Below are 24,715 nucleotides of genomic sequence, written 5' to 3'. Positions count from 1 at the left end.
GAAAATGTTACATATATGCAATCAAGTCAAACGTTCTACGGGAGGAAACCTTCATAAGTTAAAGAAACTAAATGCTACGCGACGATCAGTACGACTTCATCTGGTTGGAAAATCATTCGACACGTGACTCGAAATTTTATTGTTAGTGTCTCAACTTGCTACTTGCAGTAGCAGAAAAAAAAACTTGCGTCAAGTACGCAGCCAGGTTTAGCCTGGATCACAGATCAACCAGGGTTAATTAACCGCAAGCACAACATCATTAGGTAATAACAGTCACACGCATTTGTTCTTGTACTGCAAACAAAACCTAGTCCAGTTTTTTTATAAAAGTCGGATGAGAGCATGTCATACAAACCAAAATGCAAGGTCTCCAATAGTGAAGGTTATGGACGATAGATACTAGCGACGGCAAAGAACACCCTACTCTACAATTCAACATCTGCAGAAAAGGGTCTTCTATGTGTATAAAAGTAACGCGACGTTCTAAATTCAATTGAAACATGAGCAAAGCTCAAGCACACCAGACAATTATGGACATTATTTACACAAAAATCGCACGACACTCACGATATTGTAGCAATATTTACAAACAGTTGGTTTGACGACAGTAAGTGTAAGAAGACAGCGAGCAAGAAATGCCTGGCTAAAAAATCGGATGTTTGATTATAGCAATGGATTAACATGTTTAGGTTTGTAGTTTTGCTAATTTTCATAGCGAGTGAAGTGAGAGGACATACGTTAGCTACGAAACGTACTCCGCAAACAATTCAACATTGGAGAACTCTCATGGCTTGGGGACTTAATGAAAAATTATCAACTCGATCGATCACTCATTCGTGGAGCACACCACCACCAACACCGAAATCTGGAGTTACTTGGCTCCCTTGAGGGACGGGAAATCTCCTTCATCGTCCATCTTAGGGGCAGCAGGTCGTGGAGCAGCGCGGGCACCACGATTGTATCCACCACCGTAGCCACCGCCTCCCATACCTCCTCCACCAACAGGTCCACCACGACCTCCACGGCCAGACATGCCACCGCGTCCACCACGGCCACCCACGCCACCACGGCCTCGTCCACGTCCTCGACCGCCACGCATGGGCGAGTCAGAGAACTGGAAGTCGATGTTAAGCACAATCTTGCTCTTGCCATGATGCTCTTCTTCTTCCTCTTCATCATCACTCTCTTCAACTTCATCCTCGCTGACCTCCTTCTTCTTGAGAACGTAGGTCTTCTTCCACTGTTCATCGTTGACGCCTTCGCCGGCCTTGCGCACCTTGAACTCAGGCTTGACACGCGACTGCTTCTGCATGGCCTTGTACTCATCAAGGGTCATCTCGCGAGGCTCCTCCTCCTTGGTCCCGGCCTCACCGCCGGACTCGTTGCCGCTCGCTGCGCCGTCTTCTCCGGAGCTCTGATGACAAACATTGCATTAGAATTTATTTCGCCAAATTTGTCAAAGTTGAAGTCGTTCTTTCTCTTCACATTCATCTCAAGATTCCCCCACAAAATTTTTTTGCACTTGTATCGAATGACTAAGGACCGATAGTATTTAAAGAAATCAAAAAATTTAGAACTCAAATATTATAAAAAAAAAAGCGATTAATAAATGCTGAACAGACGAAGTGTGAGAATTTTCATAGGAACTATCACCGAATCTCTTGCAAAATTGAAAATACTTTCTAATAAACGATTGCACACATTAAAGTGAAAATTAATTGCACACATTAGAGTGAAAAATTCAAATTGACTGGCTCACCTTTTCCTTGTCCTCTGCAGAGGAATCAAGATCAGCGTTAGGTGACGCTTCATTGTTGACGTTCTCATCAATCTGGTCCTTAGCAGAGCCCCAGTTGTAGGAACCGCTACCGTCGCGCTTCTCCACAGGCTTCACACCTGAGCGCTCAGACCCGCTGTGACGGTCGAACTCGCGCTTGCCACCACCGCCGCGCCCACGACCACCGCGACCCATACCGCGCCCGCGACCACGACCTTCGCCATCGAAACGGCGTTCGCCGTCGTTGAAGCGCCTAGGGGCGCCGCCATCGTTGTAGCGCTGACGGGGTCCATCGTCGTCAAATCGCCGAGGAGGACGATCCTCATCGAATCGTCGCGGAGGACGATCTTCATCAAATCGTCGGGGAGGACGATCCTCATCAAATCGTCGCGGAGGACGATCCTCATCAAAGCGTCGCGGAGGACGATCCTCATCAAAGCGTCGTGGAGGACGATCTCCCTCGTATCGACGAGGCGGACGATCTCCTTCAAATCGTCGCGGCGGGCGTTCGTCATCACTTCTGCAAGTGCATCACCATTGTGAGTCACAACATTATTGAAATAAAAAAAATCAATCGCTACACCGAATGATAAACCAGATCAATCGAGTTCAAGAAAATATCATGGCATTTTAGAATGAACGAGGTATTCTACAATATTTATCCGGACATGTTTACTCACTGGTAGAAAATTTAAGTTTTTTGGACGTCCAAGCTCATTATTACACTGGCTCAACTGGTACAGTGCAATACATATACGAAAAATTAAAACTCAGTACTCACTGCAGTGAGTGACAGAGCGCGCATTTTCTTGTCGACGAAAACTTGAGGTCACGGACGGACGGACAGACGGACATAGCGAGCACAATAGTGCATTTTTTCCATAAATGAGAAAATGCGCTAAAAATACCTCAGCAATAACTTTTCCACCAAAACGTTCATTTCCCTAAAGACAACAATTATGCTTTCATCCTGATAAGCTAAACTTTTATCTTGACGAGCTTTAGATTTGGCAAATAAAATAATTACTCATCGCGATGCTAGCCCTCCATAAATATTTATTGAATTTTCACTCTGCAATAATGATAACCAATTCTTCTGCAATAATGATTGGAAATTCTTTTCAATCGTCTTCAAGGTTTCATGACAACATATACATATCAATTAGTAAAAATTTAGAATAAAATGGAATACAGGCAATGGTACAGTATTAGAAAATAGTTTTTCTATTTGTTCCCTAGTCAAAATGTGAAATACATCGCACGCCAGTTTTGAGCCAAAAGGCACATAAAAGATATTTGAAAAGCATTTCTAATAGCCATTGTGCTCATTTTTTAAAACAAATAACTCGGTACTTACTGCAGCCAGTGACACGGAGAGCGCATTTTCTCAAAATCGACGAAAACGCGAAGTCATGGACAGATGAACATGAGCACAATAGGACATTTTTTCCATAATTAGAAAATGCGCTAAAAATGTTGATTAAATATGATGGAGGTTACAATACTCAGCACAGCATTAATGTGAGACAAATGCTATTGTCATTATAGAACACACCTTTGTATTTGGCCATTAGGGGCGCCACTGAAGCTGCCGTCTGGCTTGTTGCGACGGTTGTTTCTCTCCTCGCGTTCGGAGAACTTCACTCGGTGCTCGCCATTCCGCTGCTGTGAGCTCTGCTGGGGTCCTGGCTGAGGTTTGCCTGTGAAAATTGGTTCAAGCTTCATTAGTTTTATCACCCTTATAAGTGGCAATTTAAAATCTAGAATTGAAGTTGCCACTAAAAATGAATTTCAAGTGGACAAATGAATGAATTTCAAGCACAACAAATTATACATAAATGAATTTCAAGTGGGGAAATGAATGAATTTCTAGCATGACAAATTCTTATATGTGGCTATTTGAAATCTAGAATTGAAGTTGCCACTAAAAAATGAATTTTAAGTGGACAAACAGTCACTACAAGTTTATTTTGCATTGACCAACAGAATCTTAGATCTGCATTTTCTACATTGCACTTGAATGAATTCTGAATTTCTGATACACATTGAACAAACAAGCACCAAAAGGCAATGTTCCCTCTGAGTGTAATTCAAATGATATATGCAAGTTAATGATATGATGCCACCAGCTTCTGATAAAAAATGTAGAAGGAAGTTGCATTGCTACAGAATTTGTATTTAAATTTGTTTCTATATTGATAAATGTTCTATATTTGATAAATGTTTCTATAAATGATATGCATGAAAAATTAGCTGGCCAAAGTCACCCCATAGTACAGCCTGAATTGAAGAGAACAAGAATGAATGGGAAAATAGAAATTAGTAGAGATTAAAGATATGGGTTGAATATGTGGTAGTGTGAAATGGAGTGCAAGGAAACAAGCTATAAAATAAGGCAATGCCAAAATATGGCTGTACATATGATAAAAGTAGTGGCAAGTATTTGCTGATTTGTACAAAGGCAGTGATACTGGTTGAATATAGGATAAAGTGGAATGAGAGGAGAGAAAAGACAAAGGTTTTCTGTTTGATTGGGATGAGATGGAAACTGTGGTGCACTTGTTGGGGGAATGTGAGGTGGGTGAGAGATACCCAACATTCTACAAGGCCACATTCTAAGATGGTGATTCTGAATGAGGATGTGAGTATTTAAACACAGTAGTAGAATGGGGTCTGCAAGATAGCAAGAACCAGTGAAAAGTGGATTGCAATGATGTCTGATGGAGCAACTGGCTGTGATAGAGAGTGTAATGAGATATTTGGAAGTATATATAGAATATATAGGAACAGCACCTAGATGTGTAAACAGGACATTAGATACATGTAATTCTAATGCCCAACATTTAATGTGGTTACATATATCACTTGAACTACAATTCCATTGCTGTCTATAGATTCCAAATTGAATGATAATAAATGAATTTGGTAGATAATTTATGAATCCCTATTATATATGGAAATGAAAATTTACTCATTATTTTACAAATGTTTCATGAATGAATACATGAATGTTTCATGAATGAATACATGAATGTTTCATGAATGAAATAAACTCTGGTAGTCAATGGAGTGGTCAAAATGACAAAATAGTTGATTTCAAGTATTTAGGTATTGGAGTGACAAGCGAGTGTCATAAGATTTGTAAGAAGAACCAGTATTGTTGTGCTACTTTGAGTTTGAACTAATACATCTTATTGTTTGAACTAATACATCTTATCAGTGATCAGTGTAGGTAAGTTTTTTGAACTGCCATTAGAACTTTCAATTGATTACGTCATATGGCTGTATGGTATAGGAGTGTGCAGTCAGGGTGCATACCGATATTTAGAAAAAAATCCATGACCTGGTTCTAGTAATGTTAACTGAAATGTTGCCGATGTTCTAGTAATGGTAACTGAAACCTGGTTCTTGAATGTTAACTGAAAAGACAGTAGTTGGCACAGCAGAATCAAACTTTGCCAGAACTTGTACAAGATGTGTATCAAACCTATGTATCCACTTGTATATTCATTTGATCTTGCAATTGTATTATGAATCCATTTTTTCTGCTGGTTCCAAATGGAACCACTTGGCATTAAGTGGGTTAACATGCAGTACAGAAAAACACTTCCTTTTTTTTCTTCTCCATAGCCTGAAACAAAATCCCATGACTTTCCAGGCCCGATAAATGAAAAATCCTAATCCATGACTTCCCATGTTTTCCATGACTGGTAGCTTATGCACCCTGTGTAGTGTGCACTCACTGCACTGTGCAGTCAGATGGAATTCTAAAAATGGTGGTTAATATATTGCTCTCAAATCTCAATTCATGTAGGTAGGGTAAACGCAGTATATTCCAACACTTAAAGGATGTAGCAAAAAATGAATGGCTATAAAAAATAAACCGTATGCGCAACTCGAGTTCTGTTTGCTTTACGTCACTCTCAAAACACCGCACTACGACCCAACAACAATGAAATGTCACAAAATGTTGCCATATTTATTTAAAAGCCTTTAGAATGCAAACCTACCAAATCCATATATTCTGACACTGTGTGTGACTAAATTAGGCATTTTGTGAGACTAATTCTGACTGGGCTGCGCTTCTAACTCTACTAATTCGTTATTTGGTAGAGCAAGGTCAACTGTCAACTTTGACACATTTTTCGATGATCTCATTGGGTGGCATGCACTGTCTCTCTTTGGATCTCAACATTTTCCCGCTAGATGGCCCAGACCTAGTGTTTTGGCTGTAGTTGGACGCGCAAATGTATGATGTCACTATTTCAACCATTAACGAACGCATGGAACTAAAACAAAGCTTAATAAAAAGGAAAAACTAGAGAGGTGTTGGAATTACCCACGATGTCGGAATATACCGCGTTTACCCTATCAACTTTGACACATTTTTCAATGTTCTCACTGGGTGATGCGCACTGTCTCTCTTTGGATCTCAAGATTTTCCCGCCAGATGGCCCAGACCTAGTGTTTTGGCAATAGTATGGTGCACAAAAGTATGACGTCAACATTTCAACCATCAACGAATGCATGGAACTAAGAAAGCTTAATATAAAGGGAAAAAGTCGAGAAGTGTCATAATTACCCACGATGTTGGAATATACTGCGTTTACCCTACTGGCTACTTCCATTCTAGGCCTGACTGCTCACTGCACAGCAACAAGCTCTCCAATCAACAATTCCTTGAAACACTGCCTTTAAGACAAAATGAAAAGAATAGACAAATGGGTTTGATTTCTCAAAAAAATATACCTAAACCAACTCCTTAAAATTCAGACCTTAAATGAACATTTCATTTTAAACATTATAGAAATCTCCATATTATATAAAATTTGATTAACTAAAAACAAATGAGAGATATAGAATTTAGCCTTAGCATGATGAATTTATATTGGTATTGCCAATAGAGAAGAAAGAGCAAATAGCCAAATACTGCACATAGAACTTTGCGGCATCAGAGACATAGACAAATAAGTTGAAACTTGAAGCGAGTTGTTTATGTTTCGAAGTAGGTTAAGACTAAAGGGACAACTGAAATAGCCCAGCATTGCCCAATACCAGCATAATTTTCATACTTCTCCCCGAGCGCAAGCATGCTGCAGAGCAAATTAGCCAACATGATTACTTGCTGAAAGCCACAGGGACCAAACCCCTTCCTGGATGTAAACCAGCAAGCCAATGAGCTGCAGGCCACCAAAACAATGGTCGTAACCCACACGCTAAACCCCAAAATATTTTTATTCCATGCAGCCTAGCCCCTTCCCCACTTTCGATAAAGAACGCCCTGAGCTACACTGCTATCAGTACACTGCTACCTCTCCAGCCTGTCCGTTCTTCTGGAGGCTAAACCTCCACGCTTACCCCCTGCTCCCCCTCCTTTTGGTACCAGCTTGCAGAAGAATTCTAACCAAACCTAACCTAACCCTTCTGCGGAAAGGTGGAGAGAAGGGGGTAAGTGTGGAGGAAGAAGATGCTGGTGAGCATCAGGGCTGGGCTTACGCCTGCAAAGTGGGTAAGGTGATGCGACAGTACGGTGCAGGGCCGTTCCCATTTACGGCAGTCTGGTGCGGTCTGCGGACCCTGTGGCTTACGGCATTTGTAAGAAGTGATAGTATGTGCTTAAATCATTGGTGTAGGGTAAACGCGGTATATTCCCACACATTAAGGACGCATCGAGAAATGAAAACCGATAAAAAAAACCGTATTCGTTACGTAAGTTCTGTTGCCTTCACGTGACTCTCAAAACACTTCACTACGCGTCAGCAACGATGAAACGTCACAAAATGTTGCCATATTTATTAAAAAGCCTTTAGAATGGAAACCTACCAAATCCCTATATTCCGTCACTTTGTGTGGCAACATCCGACACGTGGTGAGTCGTATTGCGTCAGCGCTTCAAATTTAACTGATACGTATTGCCGACATCCACGTGTTCGAATTCCGTTTGCTGTGTGAGCTGTATTGGGATACAACACGGCTTTGAATTAGAACACTAACGAATATTGAACACTACTTAATTACGTTTTAATTAACAGCTATTAGGCTTTTAATTAAGCAAATTTCAATTTTTGTACAAAGCTTTGAACGATCTGTGTGTGTCCAATTCAAGTTGTGTCGGAATTAGTTTTCATGTGTCGAAATCCAACATCTCAACTTAATCATCTATTAATTTATTTACGACTTGAAATCAGCGAATACAAGTATACTTAAAGGATTCCTAATATATTCACAGACGTATTTAAAAGTCTCAAACCATAATATTCTTCCTATAAAAACAGTTATTCACTATTTGGTAGAGCCATGTCAACTGTCAAATTTGACACATTTTTCGATGATCTCACCACGTGGCATGCATTGTCTCTCTTTGGATCTCAATATTTTCCCACTAGATGGCCAAGACCTAGTGTTTTTGCCTATTTCGACACGCAAATGTATGACGTCACCATTTCAACCATCAATGAACGCATGGAACTAAAACAAAGCTTAATATAAAGGAAAAACTTGAGAAGTGACGGAATTACCGCGTTTACCCTAGGAGCTAGCCTATTGGGCGTAATCCGTTTGGAGTATCAGCTTGTGGGCTGAGGCTTTGCTTGTTTCAAGCTGGTGTGGCGAGATGAGGCAAGTAAGAACAGCTGCATAGGTGTTATACTGACTATTTCTATTGCATGTAGAGGGTTGGCATTGGCTCTTGGGCTAATTTAAGAGTCAAATTTTTGGGCTACGGCAGCGCTCCCAAGACTAAATACTAGTATACTACTAGTAGCTACCTTAGTAAACACGTGCTGTCGTGCTCTACGCTTCTACCTTAGGCTTAAGGCTAAACACGCACATAGCTACTGTAAGCTACACACCGTGACACACGTTTACATGAAAATCATGGCTGGCTCGTTAAATCTCACCTTGAACGCTCTTCTCTGAAGCCTTAGCAACTCCATCTGGCTTCGGAACTTTCTTGTTTGAAGCAACCTTAGATTTGTTGGACTTCTCTTTATTTTCCTTTTCTTCAGAAGAAGTCTTGGCCGGTTTCTTGGGTATTTTAATGAAGTCCAGAGGATCGGCCTCCTCATCAAAGTTGACTTCGTACCTATTCTGGACCCCTACACCATAAGAGTTCTCCATTGTTAAACCTCGATTGGGAGGATTTTGAAAATTTAAAGGCTACTCTTGAGCCGCTCTACAATCCGCTCATGAAATATATTCAATATGGTCACGCGTCGTGTGCACAGAACTACGCAGTGCACGAGTTACCCCCCAAACAAAGACCTCCAAAATGTTTCCACTCAAGCTTCCTGAGCTCAGGCAGCACTTTCTAAACCGTAAATGCAAATGTTGTTGTGTATGTTGAGATAAAACAATAATCTCTCGTACCTAATGCACTGAAATTGCCATTCTTGAATGTTAATTCTTAAAAATTCAGAATCATGTTTTTACTTTAAAAGTGATTATTGGTGATTACAGATTAAGTGTGTTTAGTTTGAACATATGGTAAATAAAAAATAACAACATTTTTTATTCAAAATTCTAATAGCGTAATATAGAACAATTTTTAGAATGAATTTTAATTAGTTTATTTTCAGTTTATTGTTTTCATTTTATTCCCTTGAAATAATATTTTATAATTGTATTCAATTATTCATGGCTCTCAGTGCAAGCATCGAATAACTATCTACAAATAAATAAAACTATCACGCAAGAATTTTTAGGTGTTGAATATCCATTTGTGAAGGACTTATAATATTATTATTGACTCATCTAATAATAACTTGACCTTCAACAGCCAATCAAAGAGCTCCGCTTTCCCGCCTTTGCGAAACAGATTTTGGCGGCAAGGGTACTTGCACACGAATGCGGCAACCATGTTGGTGCGCAATGAGTTTAAAAGTCCGTGTGTGTTACCTGTGGGGTCTTTAAGTGGCGTTTAAACTATTTGACAATGGCTTCCAAATAAGTAAATAATATTCATTTTTATACAAGATATCTAATTCGTTTAATAATCTGCAAGATTTAATATTTGCAATGGAAGACGAGCCTAAACGTGCAAAGCGAGGGAGACCTCCAGCTGAAGTTATCACAAAGCTAATAATGGAAGGACATCAGAGTACCCACAAAGTGAAATGTCAATATTGTCACCGAACATTTCCTCGAGATAAATCTTTGACTGCGCATCTTAGGACACACACAGGTGATTATATTATAGGTTACCTAATTCAATAGCCTAGTTCTAATTGGAGTAGTACCTAGATGATTTTCTCATCATAGGCTAGGTAGAGCTGGTTGTCAATCACTTGTCAATTGTCATTACAGACATTACTCATTAGGTACTTGTCAGTTGTCACTTCAAGTTGTAGCTCATTTTTTTCCAATCCAGTTCACAGTTAAATAGTCATATTTAAAGTAAGTAGAAACGTAGCCTATTTGCTATCATTTTCACTAGAATTTAGGTATGTCACCTTGATTGTAATTACTTACATTAAATTTTATAATTAGGTACTTGTTTGTTGCATCATTCATAATCATTGCATGTGAAATAAAGCATCTTGTAATAACATTTGTTTAGGCTATGTATACCTACCTAGTATTCAATATTCCAATGTAGCAAAGTGCAAACACATTAATGATTATGGAATTTTTATTGCAATTTTGTGAATTTTAATATATGACACATTGACACTGACAGAAATGGAGTTAATATGCAGGCATTGCAGGGAGAAATTATAGGCTAAATCAAAATGTTTTTTTTTTGAGTCGGGAGTCAGGACTACTTGAATAATTCTGTGCAATAAACTAATGACTAATGTTGCACTCAATTAACCCTATACCGCCCAAATTTCTGGGACAAAAATCGTAAATTTCACGTTTTTGGTTTTTAGTCTCAACTTAAAGCTGACATTCTGACCTATCCAACGGACCAAAATCATATCTGTATGTTGATTTATGCCTTGACGACAGTTCGCAAAAGGGCTAGGGATGGGGGTTGGGGGACAGTAGTAGAATTAGGAAAGATAACGTGGAGCCAATGTCCATTGTAACTGAGCCATCTTGGGGGTCACTGTGGAAGTTCTTTCACATTTAATATAGGCAAAAATTACCGGTTGGGCACATGAATAGACGACCTGAAGACGCTGATCTTTCGTTACCCGGTTGCTGTTGTGTGGGATGGTGCTCATGGCCTCATGCAGTCGTTCCAACCATCTTTGACTGAATTTCAGCTCCAGTAACGTATAGTCTTGGATCCAAGCCGCGTTGAATGCCTATTTCGAGGCGTTCGGGACTTTTCCCGCGCTCTACTGAACATTCACACTTATTTATTGTCAATGCAAACCTATCTCCTCCTAGTCAGGCTAGTGTTTTTAAGCTACAGCAATGAGAAATATACTGTTTGATTTGCAAATAAAAGATCAAGAGATTAATCGTAGCTTTTTTCAATTTCGTTATAGTTTTGAAAATATTTTGAAAAAAAAGAAGGGAAATTTGAAAGTGTGGGGGGAGAAATCAAAATTTTTTGAAAAATCCTCACCCCACCCACAAAAATTAGAATTTTGAAAAACAGCAAAGACCAATTGATAGATATGGTCCTTACTCATCGAATGATATGCATCTCAATGTTGTAGCTTGAAAATCCTAGGAGGAGATAGATTTCTACAGTACCCCCTTTTTGGCGGTTTTCTAAGAATTTCATGTTTTCTTTCACTTTTTTCGAAAAATTTGCACAAACAAAAAAGTCTTAGATTTATCTTTTACATATGTGTATCAAGTTTCAAAGTGATCCGTCCATAAATGACCAAAATAAAATTTCCAAAAGAAATAGGAAATTGCCATTGGAAATTGGAAATTTTATTTTGGTTATTTACAGACAGATAACTTTGAAACTTGGTACACATATGTAAAAAATCAATCTTAAGACTTTTTTATTCGTGTGAATTTTTCAAAAAAATGACAGAAAAAGTGAAATTATTAGAAAACCGATGGTTTTTTTGAAGGCAACTTGAAAGTACGATTTGGCGGTAAAGGGTTAACCTACTGTCAATGCCACTCAGGCTCAGCTCAGCAGCTAGGCTACCTAGTCACTAAAATAATATAATAGCTTTGTTCTACTTGAATAATTCTGTGCAATAAACTAATGACTAATGTTGCACTCAATTAACCCTATACCGCCCAAATTTCTGGGACAAAAATCGTAAATTTCACTTTTTGCTTTTAGTCTCAACTTAAAGCTGACATTCTGACCTATCCAACGGACCAAAATCATATCTGTATGTTGATTTATGCCTTGACGACAGTTCGCAAAAGGGCTAGGGATGGGGGTTGGGGGACAGTAGTAGAATTAGGAAAGATAACGTGGAGCCAATGTCCATTGTAACTGAGCCATCTTGGGGGTCACTGTGGAAGTTCTTTCACATTTAATATAGGCAAAAATTACCGGTTGGGCACATGAATAGACGACCTGAAGACGCTGATCTTTCGTTACCCGGTTGCTGTTGTGTGGGATGGTGCTCATGGCCTCATGCAGTCGTTCCAACCATCTTTGACTGAATTTCAGCTCCAGTAACGTATAGTCTTGTATCCAAGCCTCGTTGAATGCCTATTTCGAGGCGCTCGGGACTTTGCCACGCTCTACTGAACATTCACACTTATTTATTGTCAATGCAAACCTATCTCCTCCTAGTCAGGCTAGTGTTTTTAAGCTACAGCAATGAGAAATATACCGTTCAATTTGCAAATAAAAGATCAAGAGATTAATCGTAGCTTTTTTCAATTTCGTTATAGTTTTGAAAATATTTTGAAAAAAAAGAAGGGAAATTTGAAAGTGTGGGGGGAGAAATCAAAATTTTTTTGAAAAATGCTCACCCCACCCACAAAAACTAGAATTTCAAAAAACAGCAAAGACCAATTGATAGATATGGTCCTTACTCATCGAATGATATGCATCTCAATGTTGTAGCTTGAAAATCCTAGGAGGAGATAGATTTCTACAGTACCCCCTTTTTGGCGGTTTTCTAAGAATTTCATGTTTTCTTTCACTTTTTTCGAAAAATTTGCACAAACAAAAAAGTCTTAGATTTATCTTTTACATATGTGTATCAAGTTTCAAAGTGATCCGTCCATAAATGACCAAAATAAAATTTCCAAAAGAAATAGGAAATTGCCATTGGAAATTGGAAATTTTATTTTGGTTATTTACAGACAGATAACTTTGAAACTTGGTACACATATGTAAAAAATCAATCTTAAGACTTTTTTATTCGTGTGAATTTTTCAAAAAAATGACAGAAAAAGTGAAATTATTAGAAAACCGATGGTTTTTTTGAAGGCAACTTGAAAGTACGATTTGGCGGTAAAGGGTTAACCTACTGTCAATGCCACTCAGGCTCAGCTCAGCAGCTAGGCTACCTAGTCACTAAAATAATATAATAGCTTTGTATTAAATTTGAGTTAGTATTAGAGGCTGGTAAGTGGTAACTCAAGTGATGTGTCATGTGGCCATTTTATTTACATTGACAGGCATCTCCATTCTATTTGGTGATTCCGAATAGGTGATCACTTCACAGGTGATTTTAAAATTCACAGGTAAATGTTTGTCTTCTTTAGTATTTTCCCTGTAAAATTTTGGAAAATGCCATTGTAGGAGGTTCAGGGTGCGTACTGGTTATGGAAAGTCATGGATTTGGATTTTTCATTTTCCAGGCCTGGAAAGTCTTGGGATTTCATTTCAGGTTATGATAAGTCATGGAATTTGCAAATAAATGAAGAAAAAATATAACTCAATACGCACTGCAGTGAGTGACAGAGCGCATTTTCTCATCAACGAAAACTTGAGGTCACGGACAGACAGACGGACATGGCAAGCACAATAGTGCATATTTTCCATAAATGAGAAAATGTACTAAAAAGGAAGTGTTTTTCTATTCTACTAACCTATTAACGCCTAGCGCTGGCTAGCAGTTCCATTTGGAACCAGCAGAGAAAAATTGATTCATAAGATTGTAAGCTCAAATAATAATACAAGTGGATGCATAGATTTGATACACATTGTGTACGTTCTGGCAAAGTTTGGTTCTGCTGCGCTGAGCTGCTGACTACTTTCTTTTCAGTTAGCATTCAAAGATTACTAGAAGTCTAGAACCAGGTCATGGAAAAGTCATGGATTTTTTTTTCTAAATAGTACCGGTATGCACCCTGGAGGTATTTTTATTCCAATATTATGGCTTCAAATTCTTATATATATAATGTGCTATTAAAATTTTAATATTTAATATATTAACTCAACCAATGAACTCATTTTTGTTAAAGCTAAAATTAAGCGGTTATCAGAAAGCAATTTCTTAGAAGATTGATAGTACATATGTCATTTATGTCTAAGGGGTTGAAGTTACAATTAAATTCAGATGCAGTATACTGGATTATTGGCATCTCTACTGGTTAATGATAGTTGTTTCTAAAGTAATTTATTCAACACTGAAATTTTTATTCGAAAATTATATATCTGTTTATCTTAAATTAATCTTTGGTCTTGATGAATATATTGAGTATTATTAATATTTTACAAAGCAGTTATCATGATGTCTGGTGCAAACAAACTTCAAGGACTCTTTACACATAAAATTAATAGACCCAAAGGCCAAAATGATACTTGTGTAAAAGTTAAATCCAAAATATTTTGGAGCGTGTACAGAATAAGCCATTAAATGTTTCCTTTTTTGTGCAGGAGAAAAACCATTTGTTTGCACATTTCCTGTACCCAAGTGCAACAAGAGATTCAAACAAAGTGGACACCTGAGGACACATGAAAGGCTCCATACAGATGATTACTGCTTCAAGTGTCCTGGTAAGTTTCATATTGTTATACTCGAAACTAGAGTCTGTTTTAGTAAACCTTATTTAATGGTGATTCTTTTCTCCAGGCCCATTGGTGACAAAGATTGTGTTCAATTCAAATTGATTAATCTCCAAGTTTTTCTCGTATCAAAGAAGATGAAGATTTTGCAAATTAGGTTGGTGCAATACAATTCATTGCATTCAACAAAAAATATAACTCAGTACTCACTGCAGTGAGTGACAGAGAGCGCATTTTCTCGTTGATGAAAACTTGAGGTCACGGACGGACAGGCGGACATGGCGAGCACAATAGTGCATTTTTTCCATAAATGAGAAAATGCGCTAAAAAGTATAGATGTAGTCTCACCTGTAAATTTCTCATCTTGTCAAAACCTATTATATCTGTTTGAAATTAATAACCTTTTAACATTGATAGGATAGTTTACAGGTTACAAAATGAGAAAAAATTACCTGGCCGCAATTCATTATGAAAATTTATTTGTCCTATAATATTTTTCAAGCTTAGTTTTGTGATAAAAAAGTCAAAGGTTCCATTTTTTGTAGCATTTTTGTAAAAAAACATATATTTATCCATAACCTTCTTAATTTTCATTGCTGAATAATGAATAATTGTTGATTATGATGCAATGCATTTTTTTGCCATCTCATATAAGTAAATATTGAACAAGAAATTTAAAGAAATATCTGACATGATTGTTTCTATTTATGTTTATATTTAGCTCATGTTTAAACTGGTGAAATAGTTACCTCCGTAATTAATTGTACAAAATGTTAACAAGACTTTAAAATTACTGGTAAATTTGTTCTATGTTTAAGCCATCATAAAAAAGTAACTGACAAAAGTAGTGCATTGTTTATAATTTAATTCATGTTTGTTATATTTTATTATGTGCATCATTCATTCATTGAGGAATTGGGTACATAAATTGATTTGAGTATGAATACATGAATACCTCTTGTTTTTTTAGTCTAATCAATTTTTGGTTTTACAGTGGAGGGCTGCAAAATGCGCTTCAAGCACACCAACAGGACATGCACTAGCCATCCTAATGTGAAGCTTGTGCGCCAGATTGAAAGCGGTCATCCAGACAGTCTTCTTACTGATGAGGTTCTTCAGAGGGAGCCTCCAGCTGTGAGTTTACAGTTCTTGAATGTAGCAATATGCTGTTAGTTTTTAGCTGTAGAGCATGTGGCTGCCGTTGATATCATCGGTGATTCTGATATAATCTTTACTATTGTTATTCTGTGAAACAGTTATCTTAGTGTCTGGTTCAAAGAACTTTGAGGGTACGTTACACATAAGTTTAATAGCAAGGTAAAAATAAATAAATAGATACGAGAAAGGATGAGAATGGATAAAAATGGTTATGCACTTGATTTATAGGCTCCATGAAATAGTTCCATCTTTAACCATTAACAAAACACCCGCAACGACAGTTGAGAGACGTGTAAATGGTACGTACGATGAGGTTTGCTTTTGATGAAAAATGCAATCACCTTATAGAAGGCAGATTTGATATGCACTGCAGATATTCCGTGTGATGAGTAGGCGCCAGACTGTGAAGGCATTGGACTGTCGCAACAGCCAGTCAGCAACCTTGGACTGTGTTCATTACTGCATGCACAGCCAGTGAATAGCATGCAATATCAGTATTGCGTGGTTGAATTTTTGCTTATGGAACACGAGCTGTGCAGCAGTGTTTATTATTGATAAGTTTATTTAGGGTTCATTATCAAGTCCATAAAGTGGCATTACCATACTCCAATCTGGTCAGAACGAGCGCCACCACGAGGGCCTCAATAGACAGTAGCTGATGCAATGCATTTGTTGCAGAGCGCTAATACAAGCGGTGGTGAATTTGGCAAATTTGATTGTTCATAGAAAGTTCTGCGTCCAGCAGAATGTCCAGATTGCAAACGGAAGATGCAGGCATAACGAACTTGTCATAATAACGATAATCTTTATGAAAAAGTGTAATTCTTGTATTGACAATTAAATGATTTAAAATTACTTATCACCAGATTTTTAATCTTATTTTGTATCTTTTCATAGACATGTATATAAGTATACTGTCTATTGAAAGAGATAAGTTTGTGATGTAAATTTTTATGAAGTGAAGTTCTACATTTTGGTGCAGGGCATCTTGGCAAATCAAACTATTCAACTCGTGCAGAATGATCAATATTTTCTGAGTAACTCATTACAAATTAAAAGGTCTGTCAATTCTGATAATGCAAAACTAAAATTTCTGCTCGATTTATTCTCACTTGTTTCATCAATTATTGTTGGTGGTACAATGGTTCTTTGTTGCCATTTGTTAAAATTTTTTTTTCTTTTGAAGTTCTGAATTAGTTGCATGTTTTGTCATCCGCTGCTAAAAGGTTAGGCTGTCAATTTCATTATCACGCCCGTTTGCTGTATGTTGATGCATCTAATGATCTAATCTAATAATGACTATCAAAGCTCTACATATAAATGGAGAAAATAGTAAACAATTGTGAGCAAATGAGTAAAATTCTGAAAGCTCTTAGATTTACGAGGATTAATTGTGAACATGAAAAGTATTCATTATTGTTTCAAATGTTTTTGCAGGTAATTGAGTGGTTGAAAGGATACATTCAACGCTACAAGAACAGCCGTAAAACATCTGAAAAACGAAGCAACTCCAAGAATACAAAGGATGAGTCACAAGATGTCAGTTTCAACTCATCCCAATCTGAATATTTCAATACACAAGGTCACGAGTTTAATGATAGCTCAGTAAACAATCGCTCTGTCTCTTTAGGACGAGATAACTCTGAGAAGCATCGAGACGTTCATAATTCTTCATTGCTGGCAAGTATCTTTGCCAGCCCTGTGTCCCAGGTACGTGATTCTCGAGACTGGGGTTCCACCTGTGCATCCAATACAAGTGCACTTGAATGTTCTGGTTCTCCTGCTGATTACACTTTCAACGGATCATCGGTGTCTACCCCTAGACGCGATCAGTCACTCTCCACTCTCAATGAGTCAGACATTGCATGCACTCCAACGAGAAGTTCCGTTTTCTCCACGCCAGTTGATAATTCGTTCTTGGCTACACCTAAGGGTACTGCTCGTCTTATGAATTCGTTGCAAGATCCAAGCCGTTACTCTACCCCAGTGGAAAGTTCTTATGGCACTCCTATAGGACGCTCATTCATAAACACACCCAATGAAGCCTTTCATTTCTCCACTCCACTTGATAAAGGAATGTGTTTCTCAACACTGGCGCCAGATTTGACTTCTACACCTGTTCCTGGTGACATTTTTGCAACTCCTGACCAGTCTGCTTCTGGCAGTCTTCCCGGTGCATCGTGTGGGCCAGTTCGTAAAAACTTCACTTTTTGTAAGCGCATCAAGTCACGTCGTGGTTTAGGACCGCTCATGGAAGCAACTAATAATGGTCGCGTCGCTGTCATTGATGAAACGTCCAGCACTCCTGAGCATCGTACATCCAAATCTCAGTCTGCTCAAGTGCTGGATGAAAATTCGTATGGTGTGCATGACGGCCCTAAAAATATCCCGTCGTCGCCTCAGCATTCGCGCGTGTTTCGTAACAAACAGAACCAGCTCCTGCCAGTGAAAAAATCTGATGCATTCCGTTGCTTTGATTTAGATGGAATTAAGCCTCTAAACGTTGATGATGATTCACCCTACGTGTACCGAAATAGTATGTTCTCAAATGACTCAACTCCTACACATTCATCTTCGTCTTTTCTAAAACATAACACTTTCCAAGAATCAGTGGAAGAAACAAATGAGCTCGACTTCAATGTTTCACAAGGTGATGAAGCAGAGTCAGCAACTTGTACCTCGAGTAACACATTGCAGCAAACAATGTATACGACTGCTAAGGAGGAAGAGACTTCGACTGCATCAAGTGACATAGTCATCAAAGAAGAGCGGCCTTTTTCTCTTAGTCCTACTGACGCTTCTGTTACTGGCGCTTCTGTTACCAACAATTGCATTCCTAGTACCATTAATTGGCAGCATAAGCCATATGAAAACGATTATGATTTCAGCCCCAGAGTTATCTTCCACAATAGGGTCTTATTCAATACCATGACCTCAACGGAAATGCCTTTGTCTCCAGATAAATTTTTGTATACTGCCGCCCACAACAGAAAACGTCCTTGCCAAACGTCCGAGTTTCCTAATGATCGTTCTCGGCCTGAGATACCGCAGATCCAACAAGACTCCACATCCGAATATATTCAAGTAAAACGGGAAACTACTGATGAACATTTGGAGATAACGAACTATGCAAACCAAACGCCAAATGAAATGCTATATTCCGAGTCAAACTATCGACATGTATTCTCAAGTGTTCCAAGAATGAGTCAACGATTTGGTGGTGACAACGACCCAAATCCTCAGTTTGATGAGAGAGCAGAGCTTTCGAGATCTCTCTCCTGTCATCGAAAGTTGCCATTTAGTGAAATAGATGCGTCTAATGATGATAAATCAAACGCTGTGGCCCCTGCCATACCGATCTACGAGTCTATTACTCCTGATCCTGAAGATAATCCACTAGAAACATCTGATGATATCGGGCCTGCTGACAAAAATTTGAGTGACGAGCATGATACTCATTCTGCATTACATTTTGGCAGTTCTGTAGAAAAATATGTTATGAAAGACAACCAATTTCTCTCAAATGTATCATTGAAGGCTGATAGTGCAAAAAAGCCGCAAGATGTCTACAGTCCTGCAAGATGTGTTAGCTCTCGGCTATTTGAAAACGGGAGTAATGGATATAATGGCATCATGTTCAATGAGCGTGTCGATTCTGCAAGCGGTAGAGCGCACTGTGATACGGTAGCAGCTGAGCCAGATTCTAGTTCTTGTCAGCCCGGTGTGACAACTCTTACCATCCGAACAAAAGCTGCCCGAAAATCATACACTCCTACCAAACGATTATGTAGTGGTTTCAAGGCTATCAGTCCTCACAAAGTGTATCCAAAGAAGCGCTGGATGCACCGCATCAACGCCCAAACTACCAAACCTGAAATATCTCGTTTCAATTCTGTTATGAAGAACTTCGAATTTAAAAACGAAATAATTCAGTACGGAAGAGATGAATGTATTCATTCAACAGTGACCCAAAGTTCCATAAGCTATGATGGATCGAGTGAAACTAGTTCTGCAGAAAATGTATCGCAAGATGAACCTGACTCGACAAGCACACCTCCTAATCCAGTCCCTTTTTATAATCCTATTGCTGTGCAAGGCATCGAACCGCCGGGCGATTTTTCATCTGGAAATATAGCAATGAATTCGTCGCTTGATCACGGAGGTTGCAAAGATGATCCATCCACTATGGTTCAAGTTGACGTGTCTATGACCTCTCATTCCATTCCCGCCATGAACCCCTCCTATCGTGAGGAAAACGTGTTAGATTACGACCATGCTGAGTCAAACGAGCCCCTCAATCTTTCCACTCGCTGATATCATTTTCTATCCCTTTACATCTTTTATGTCGAGATTATATCAATTTTGAAATTACTTACTGTATGCGAATAAAATAGAATGACAATTGGTGGAGATGACGGTACTTGCCTATTCTGTCGTGAAGAATTTGTTCTTAAAAGACCGTTTGTTGAAGATTTGTAGAACATTTGTTAAAATTGACATGACCATACTGAAATTTGTTTTATTGTATAATTCAATTAAGAACTTTGCGTTACGTCTTCTGTTATTCCATTACCAAAATACTCAACAATTGTGTTCTTTAACAACTGTATTTACGTTCTGTGAGACTGAACTACTTGCTTTTACGGTAACCAATATTAAAGTTTGTGTTCCTTATATAAAACTTTTTTCCTCTTGCGCAGGATTGAAGATAATTTCCGGTCGCAAATATTATAAATCTCAAATTTCAATAGGTTACGTGGACCGATTCACGCACCTAACTTAAGAATTTTACCCCAATTGTATATCAGATAGATACTAACAACTTTTATGGTAGTGCATGCTATACTACAAATTTTCAAAGCTGGCTTATTTTCCAGCACCAAGGCCAGTTCATTGCGTTTCAGGCGTAGAAATTACTTGCTTTTTTTTCTTCTAGTTCTCTATAACAATAGTGTCCTGCAGCAATTGTGATCTGAAATCATTTATTTCGTGTCTAATTGTTAAAAATGTCGTTTATTGAATTCAATTTTACTCGTGAATTCTCGAAAGAGTGAATTCTCGAACTTTTACAACAGTAGGTAGCTGAGGAAAGTTCCTTATTATTATGCCGTTTCATTTCTTTGAAGCTGTGAGCAGCTTTTGTGAGCGAAATACGGGGAAAGAAATTGCTCTTTTCGTGTGGTATTTACGCATTTTAAACTTATCTTGTATGAAGTAGTTACCTGGCTATAAATGCACAGCTCGGCTTCGTGCTGTGCTCGTTTAGTGATTGTTATTTTGGTTGATAACGACACTACCTAGTCTATTATTTGTTCTATTCTTATTTGAATCTTAACTAATCAGTGAACCAAAAACTCGATTTTCTCCTAACTACTTCTTGTTCATAGATGAGATAATGAGAGTCGCGTTAAAAACGAACGTATTTCCTATAAGTCCGCATAAGCATCATAGTTTTATTATTACTATCGCGGTGCGAAAGAGACGATATTTGTACTTCCACCCGTTGATTTTTTCTGCTTATTATCTTTTATGTCCAAATGTTAGAAAGTCCCAATGAAAGTGATATTAACATTGCATAGACACATTGTTGTGTTTTGACTAATCAAGTTAGAATTCTTCATTAATTTAAACTATTTAGATCTTACAACCATTTAGCTTTCGAAGTGTATTCATCAGTCGCAGACTACCTTGAAAAACTAGCTTTCTCTTATCCTAGAAATTTTAGCATATTTCAGATCGTTGAACTCTAATGATAATGAAATTGAAAAGGAAATGATGTTGGGAATAAAATTCTCAAAGCCTTCGCGGTGTTTTTATTTACTCCTTACATAATGGGACTAGAATCGGCTTTTAATCTATAGATCAAGACACTCTCTTTACGTTTAAATAAATACTTGAAGAGTCAAGTAACAGCCTGGTGCCGATATCTCCTCGTATTAAAATAATATTTTCAATTATAGCGTATTTCATCATCTTTCAGGCCAGTAAGTCACAAATGAAAATACTAGCAATACTGATAAATATAATGTGTAAGAAGCTTCAGCTGGAGCCTATTATAGTGGAGTTTACCGACCCTTCAGATACTACAGACCAATATAGCATTCAAATGCTCGGAAACTTTGGGGGGGGGGGATGGGAAAATGAGGAAGTAATTTAGTTCGTGTGTATTGAGCTACACTTATAATGAAGCCACAGTTGATGGTTTTTTATCATGGAGTCACAGTTGATGGTTCTGTCGAGGTTGACGTCCGAACAAATCCACTGGTACCATCCGGTCCTCGTGGACTTCTCATTTCCCGAGGTTGGGAGAAGGGACATCGCCGGATTGCTGGACTTGAAGGAGTAGAAGCGCAGACGCGCATACCCTGAAATTTTGCTCCGATGCTCTGGCGTAAGAAATCATCGCCTTCGGAACCACTGGATTCGCTACCGTGCGAATTTTCCATGAGGAGCCGGTACATTTGATGGTGGAACGGGCGATTGCTGCGCAGTTCTGGTGTTCCTCTTTCTCGCCTCTTGTTAATCTTAATGACGTGAAGATCTAGCGTAGGTTCAGTGTTATTTTGCAATGCTTTTGTGGCTCCCCAGACGTCCTCAAACTCGACGACAGCACAAGTCGTGTCAGTTGCTCCCGGAAATTTGTTTATGATTGCAACGAGTTCCGGTGGGTTTCCTTGCCCAGGTTTAATCAATTGTAGAGCAGCCATCGGTCCACAAGAAGCGAATCGAGTAGCTAGTTGCTCAATACTGCATAAGTGTTCTGGAACATTAATAGCCATAAGTGTCTTAGAAGCTGGAAGCTCAGCTGCCAGTGAAGGCGGCAAAGGATTTTTACGCTTTACTCGAGTTCCTGTTTCGTTAAGGACAAGTACGGTTGATTTTTTCGCTGCCAATGCAACGACTCGCCAATTTCGACTGAGTTTCTTTACTTTCTTATACCCAGCCAGTAATTTCAGCGATACATACCCCTCTGGCTGCCTCTTTATGTGTTTTAAGAGGAACAAGTCTTTGGCCAGTGATTCGTCGCCGAAGTAATAATCTAGAGTATCAACAAGTTCACGTAATAGCTCGGCAGACGGAGGATCCTCCAACTCAGCTGTTGACTCCGCTCCTTCACTTGTAAGTTCGGAGGACAAGTCCAAATCCGATTCAGATAAATTTTCTGGAAAAACTATGGGTGGCAAGAGTTGAGCCATTCCCGCAGCTATATTAGCTGACATTTTAACGAATTATTGAGTCCGTGAGTTACGAGTTATTTTCTAGTGGTGTTTAATTTGGTCAAACCTTGTATTATAATGTTCAGTGAAATGACAGGCGTTCAAGACCGATCTGTGTCGATGCTGATTCAAGACTGAACTCGACCAAAACTCTAGCTGTCTCAAGCTTGACTCCGTTTCTTTCTTATTAGTCACGTCCCACGATGATAGAAGCTATGCATCTGGCAGTTGAAGCCTTGTGTTGGACACTTCAGGTGCTTCCTCAGACGGCAGCCGTTCTTGCTCACATTGAAAACATATTGCCTACGAACGTGATCCTTTCAAGGGTGCATATTTCAGTACGGTTTTCCACATTCAGGGCGATCGATCGATGCTCAGGCAACACAGCTTACAACAATTTAATATGAGAACTTTTATATGTTATGAGATATTATGCCAGGCCTGAAATAGATTGGATACGTCCTATTAGACTGTAATTCATTATAAATTTATTATATCAATTCATTGTGGGCATTTTTCCTTCCTCGTCGCACAATTTTAAATGTAATGACAAAGGTTATAAGACACACCCAGCTCGAGAATCCTAAAAAAATACTTAGCTGATATTTCAGCAATTAATTTGTCTCATGTGTACCTCGTGACTTTATCATTTAAATACTTACTAATCGTTTTCCATTTAACGTTCGATCATCGTGGTTTGGTACTCATTGCGCACCAGCATATGGGGCGCATTTTTCCTAATTTGATATGCAATTGGATTCAGAGCTGTGAACAAGAAAAATTAACACGTTAACAAGTAACCAATGTATTGAGACCTTCTTGTATAAATGTTTATTTCTTTTAATCACTATGAAGTGGTGGCTGGGTGAAATTTTTGGTTCCGACGTTTCTAGCAAGTTCTCCCTAGTGAATTTCTAGCGCCCCCCACAGACATACGCCACTTTCTCGAAATTTAGTACGCTGCAATTTTAAAAGACAAAGGTTAAACACAAATGTGTATTTCGCAAATAGAACCCCGTTTAGTGAACCAATATGTTTTTCAGCTGTTCTAACTGTTTCAGCACTAGAAGTCAAGGACGTCGCGGGCGAATTTACGGCCGGACTCGTGGCCGGTTGCACGACCAATCTCCAAATTCAATTATCAAGAAAATATCTCCCAAACAAATGAACGCAGCTCTATGAAACTTGGAACACGTATTCATCAGAACCTAACGGTGATGTTTAGCTCGTAAATTTGTTTTAATTTCACCTTCATTCGTGAGTTGCGCGTATATTACGAAACAGGCCGAAATTCGCATTGATCAAAGAATTTCTTCCAAACTATTGAACAGATTTGAACGAAATTTTGAATATACATTCCCTAACTACCAAGCGGTGATTTTTTAGCTTGTAAATTTTTTTTCGATTTTACCTTCGTTTGCGAGTTTTTTTTTATTTCACCGTCATTCTTGAATTCACACTTCCTTATATTCGGCCAGTATCGCCGGGTAATTTGTCGCTTAAATGCGCGGCGATCAAGAAATTTCTTTTAAACTACAGAACAGATTTCAACGAAACTTTGTATATAAATACATAACCTCTCAACGGTGATGTTTAGCTCGTGCCAATTTTTCCATTTTCCTTTCGTTTGCGAGTTATACAGATATACTGTAGTAGGAACGACCGGCTTTTCTAACGGTCGATCGATGGCTTCTATAAATCAGAATCAGTATACGTATAGCCGTATAA

The 24,715-nt window shown here is 38.5% G+C and overlaps 3 protein-coding genes across 3 annotated transcripts; 1 reads left to right on the top strand and 2 right to left on the bottom strand.

The window, feature by feature from the left end:
- Positions 1-124: 124 nt before the first annotated feature.
- On the bottom strand, positions 125-9,059 carry LOC108666030 (plasminogen activator inhibitor 1 RNA-binding protein). The gene is made up of 4 exons (XM_018152837.1): positions 8,677-9,059; positions 3,333-3,477; positions 1,760-2,297; positions 125-1,414 (listed from the first exon to the last, which is right to left on the bottom strand). The coding sequence occupies exons 1-4, from the start codon at positions 8,894-8,896 to the stop codon at positions 872-874; spliced, it is 1,446 nt and encodes a 481-aa protein (XP_018008326.1). The 5' UTR covers positions 8,897-9,059; the 3' UTR covers positions 125-871.
- A 537-nt stretch (positions 9,060-9,596) lies between these two features.
- On the top strand, positions 9,597-21,573 carry LOC108666032. The gene is made up of 4 exons (XM_018152839.2): positions 9,597-9,959; positions 14,484-14,603; positions 15,607-15,746; positions 17,208-21,573. Exons 1-4 carry the CDS (start codon positions 9,794-9,796, stop codon positions 20,082-20,084), a joined length of 3,303 nt encoding a protein of 1,100 aa, XP_018008328.1. The 5' UTR covers positions 9,597-9,793; the 3' UTR covers positions 20,085-21,573.
- LOC125178039 (la-related protein 6-like) lies at positions 21,501-23,275 on the bottom strand. The gene has a single exon (XM_047880934.1). The coding sequence runs from the start codon at positions 22,988-22,990 to the stop codon at positions 21,980-21,982; it is 1,011 nt and encodes a 336-aa protein (XP_047736890.1). The 5' UTR covers positions 22,991-23,275; the 3' UTR covers positions 21,501-21,979.
- Between the last annotated feature and the right edge of the window lie 1,440 nt (positions 23,276-24,715).

The sequence above is a fragment of the Hyalella azteca genome, unplaced genomic scaffold (assembly GCF_000764305.2).
Source record: "Hyalella azteca isolate HAZT.00-mixed unplaced genomic scaffold, Hazt_2.0.2 contig6646, whole genome shotgun sequence".
NCBI classification, from domain to species: Eukaryota; Metazoa; Arthropoda; class Malacostraca; order Amphipoda; family Hyalellidae; genus Hyalella; species Hyalella azteca.
Note: the sequence above shows the minus strand (reverse complement) of the source record. Positions and strands in the feature narration are given on the sequence as shown.

Bases quoted from the DNA above. Each gene is read 5' to 3' on its own strand.
- LOC125178039 (XM_047880934.1), bottom strand. From the start codon at position 22,990: ATGTCAGCTAATATAGCTGCGGGAATGGCTCAACTCTTGCCACCCATA.
- LOC108666032 (XM_018152839.2), top strand. From the start codon at position 9,794: ATGGAAGACGAGCCTAAACGTGCAAAGCGAGGGAGACCTCCAGCTGAA. The intron at 14,604-15,606 runs GTAAGTTTCATA...TTGGTTTTACAG, and splicing joins TTACTGCTTCAAGTGTCCTG to TGGAGGGCTGCAAAATGCGC. The intron at 15,747-17,207 runs GTGAGTTTACAG...ATGTTTTTGCAG, and splicing joins TTCAGAGGGAGCCTCCAGCT to GTAATTGAGTGGTTGAAAGG.
- LOC108666030 (XM_018152837.1), bottom strand. From the start codon at position 8,896: ATGGAGAACTCTTATGGTGTAGGGGTCCAGAATAGGTACGAAGTCAAC. The intron at 3,478-8,676 runs GTGAGATTTAAC...CAATTTTCACAG, and splicing joins TTCAGAGAAGAGCGTTCAAG to GCAAACCTCAGCCAGGACCC. The intron at 2,298-3,332 runs GTGTGTTCTATA...ATGCACTTGCAG, and splicing joins CCTAATGGCCAAATACAAAG to AAGTGATGACGAACGCCCGC.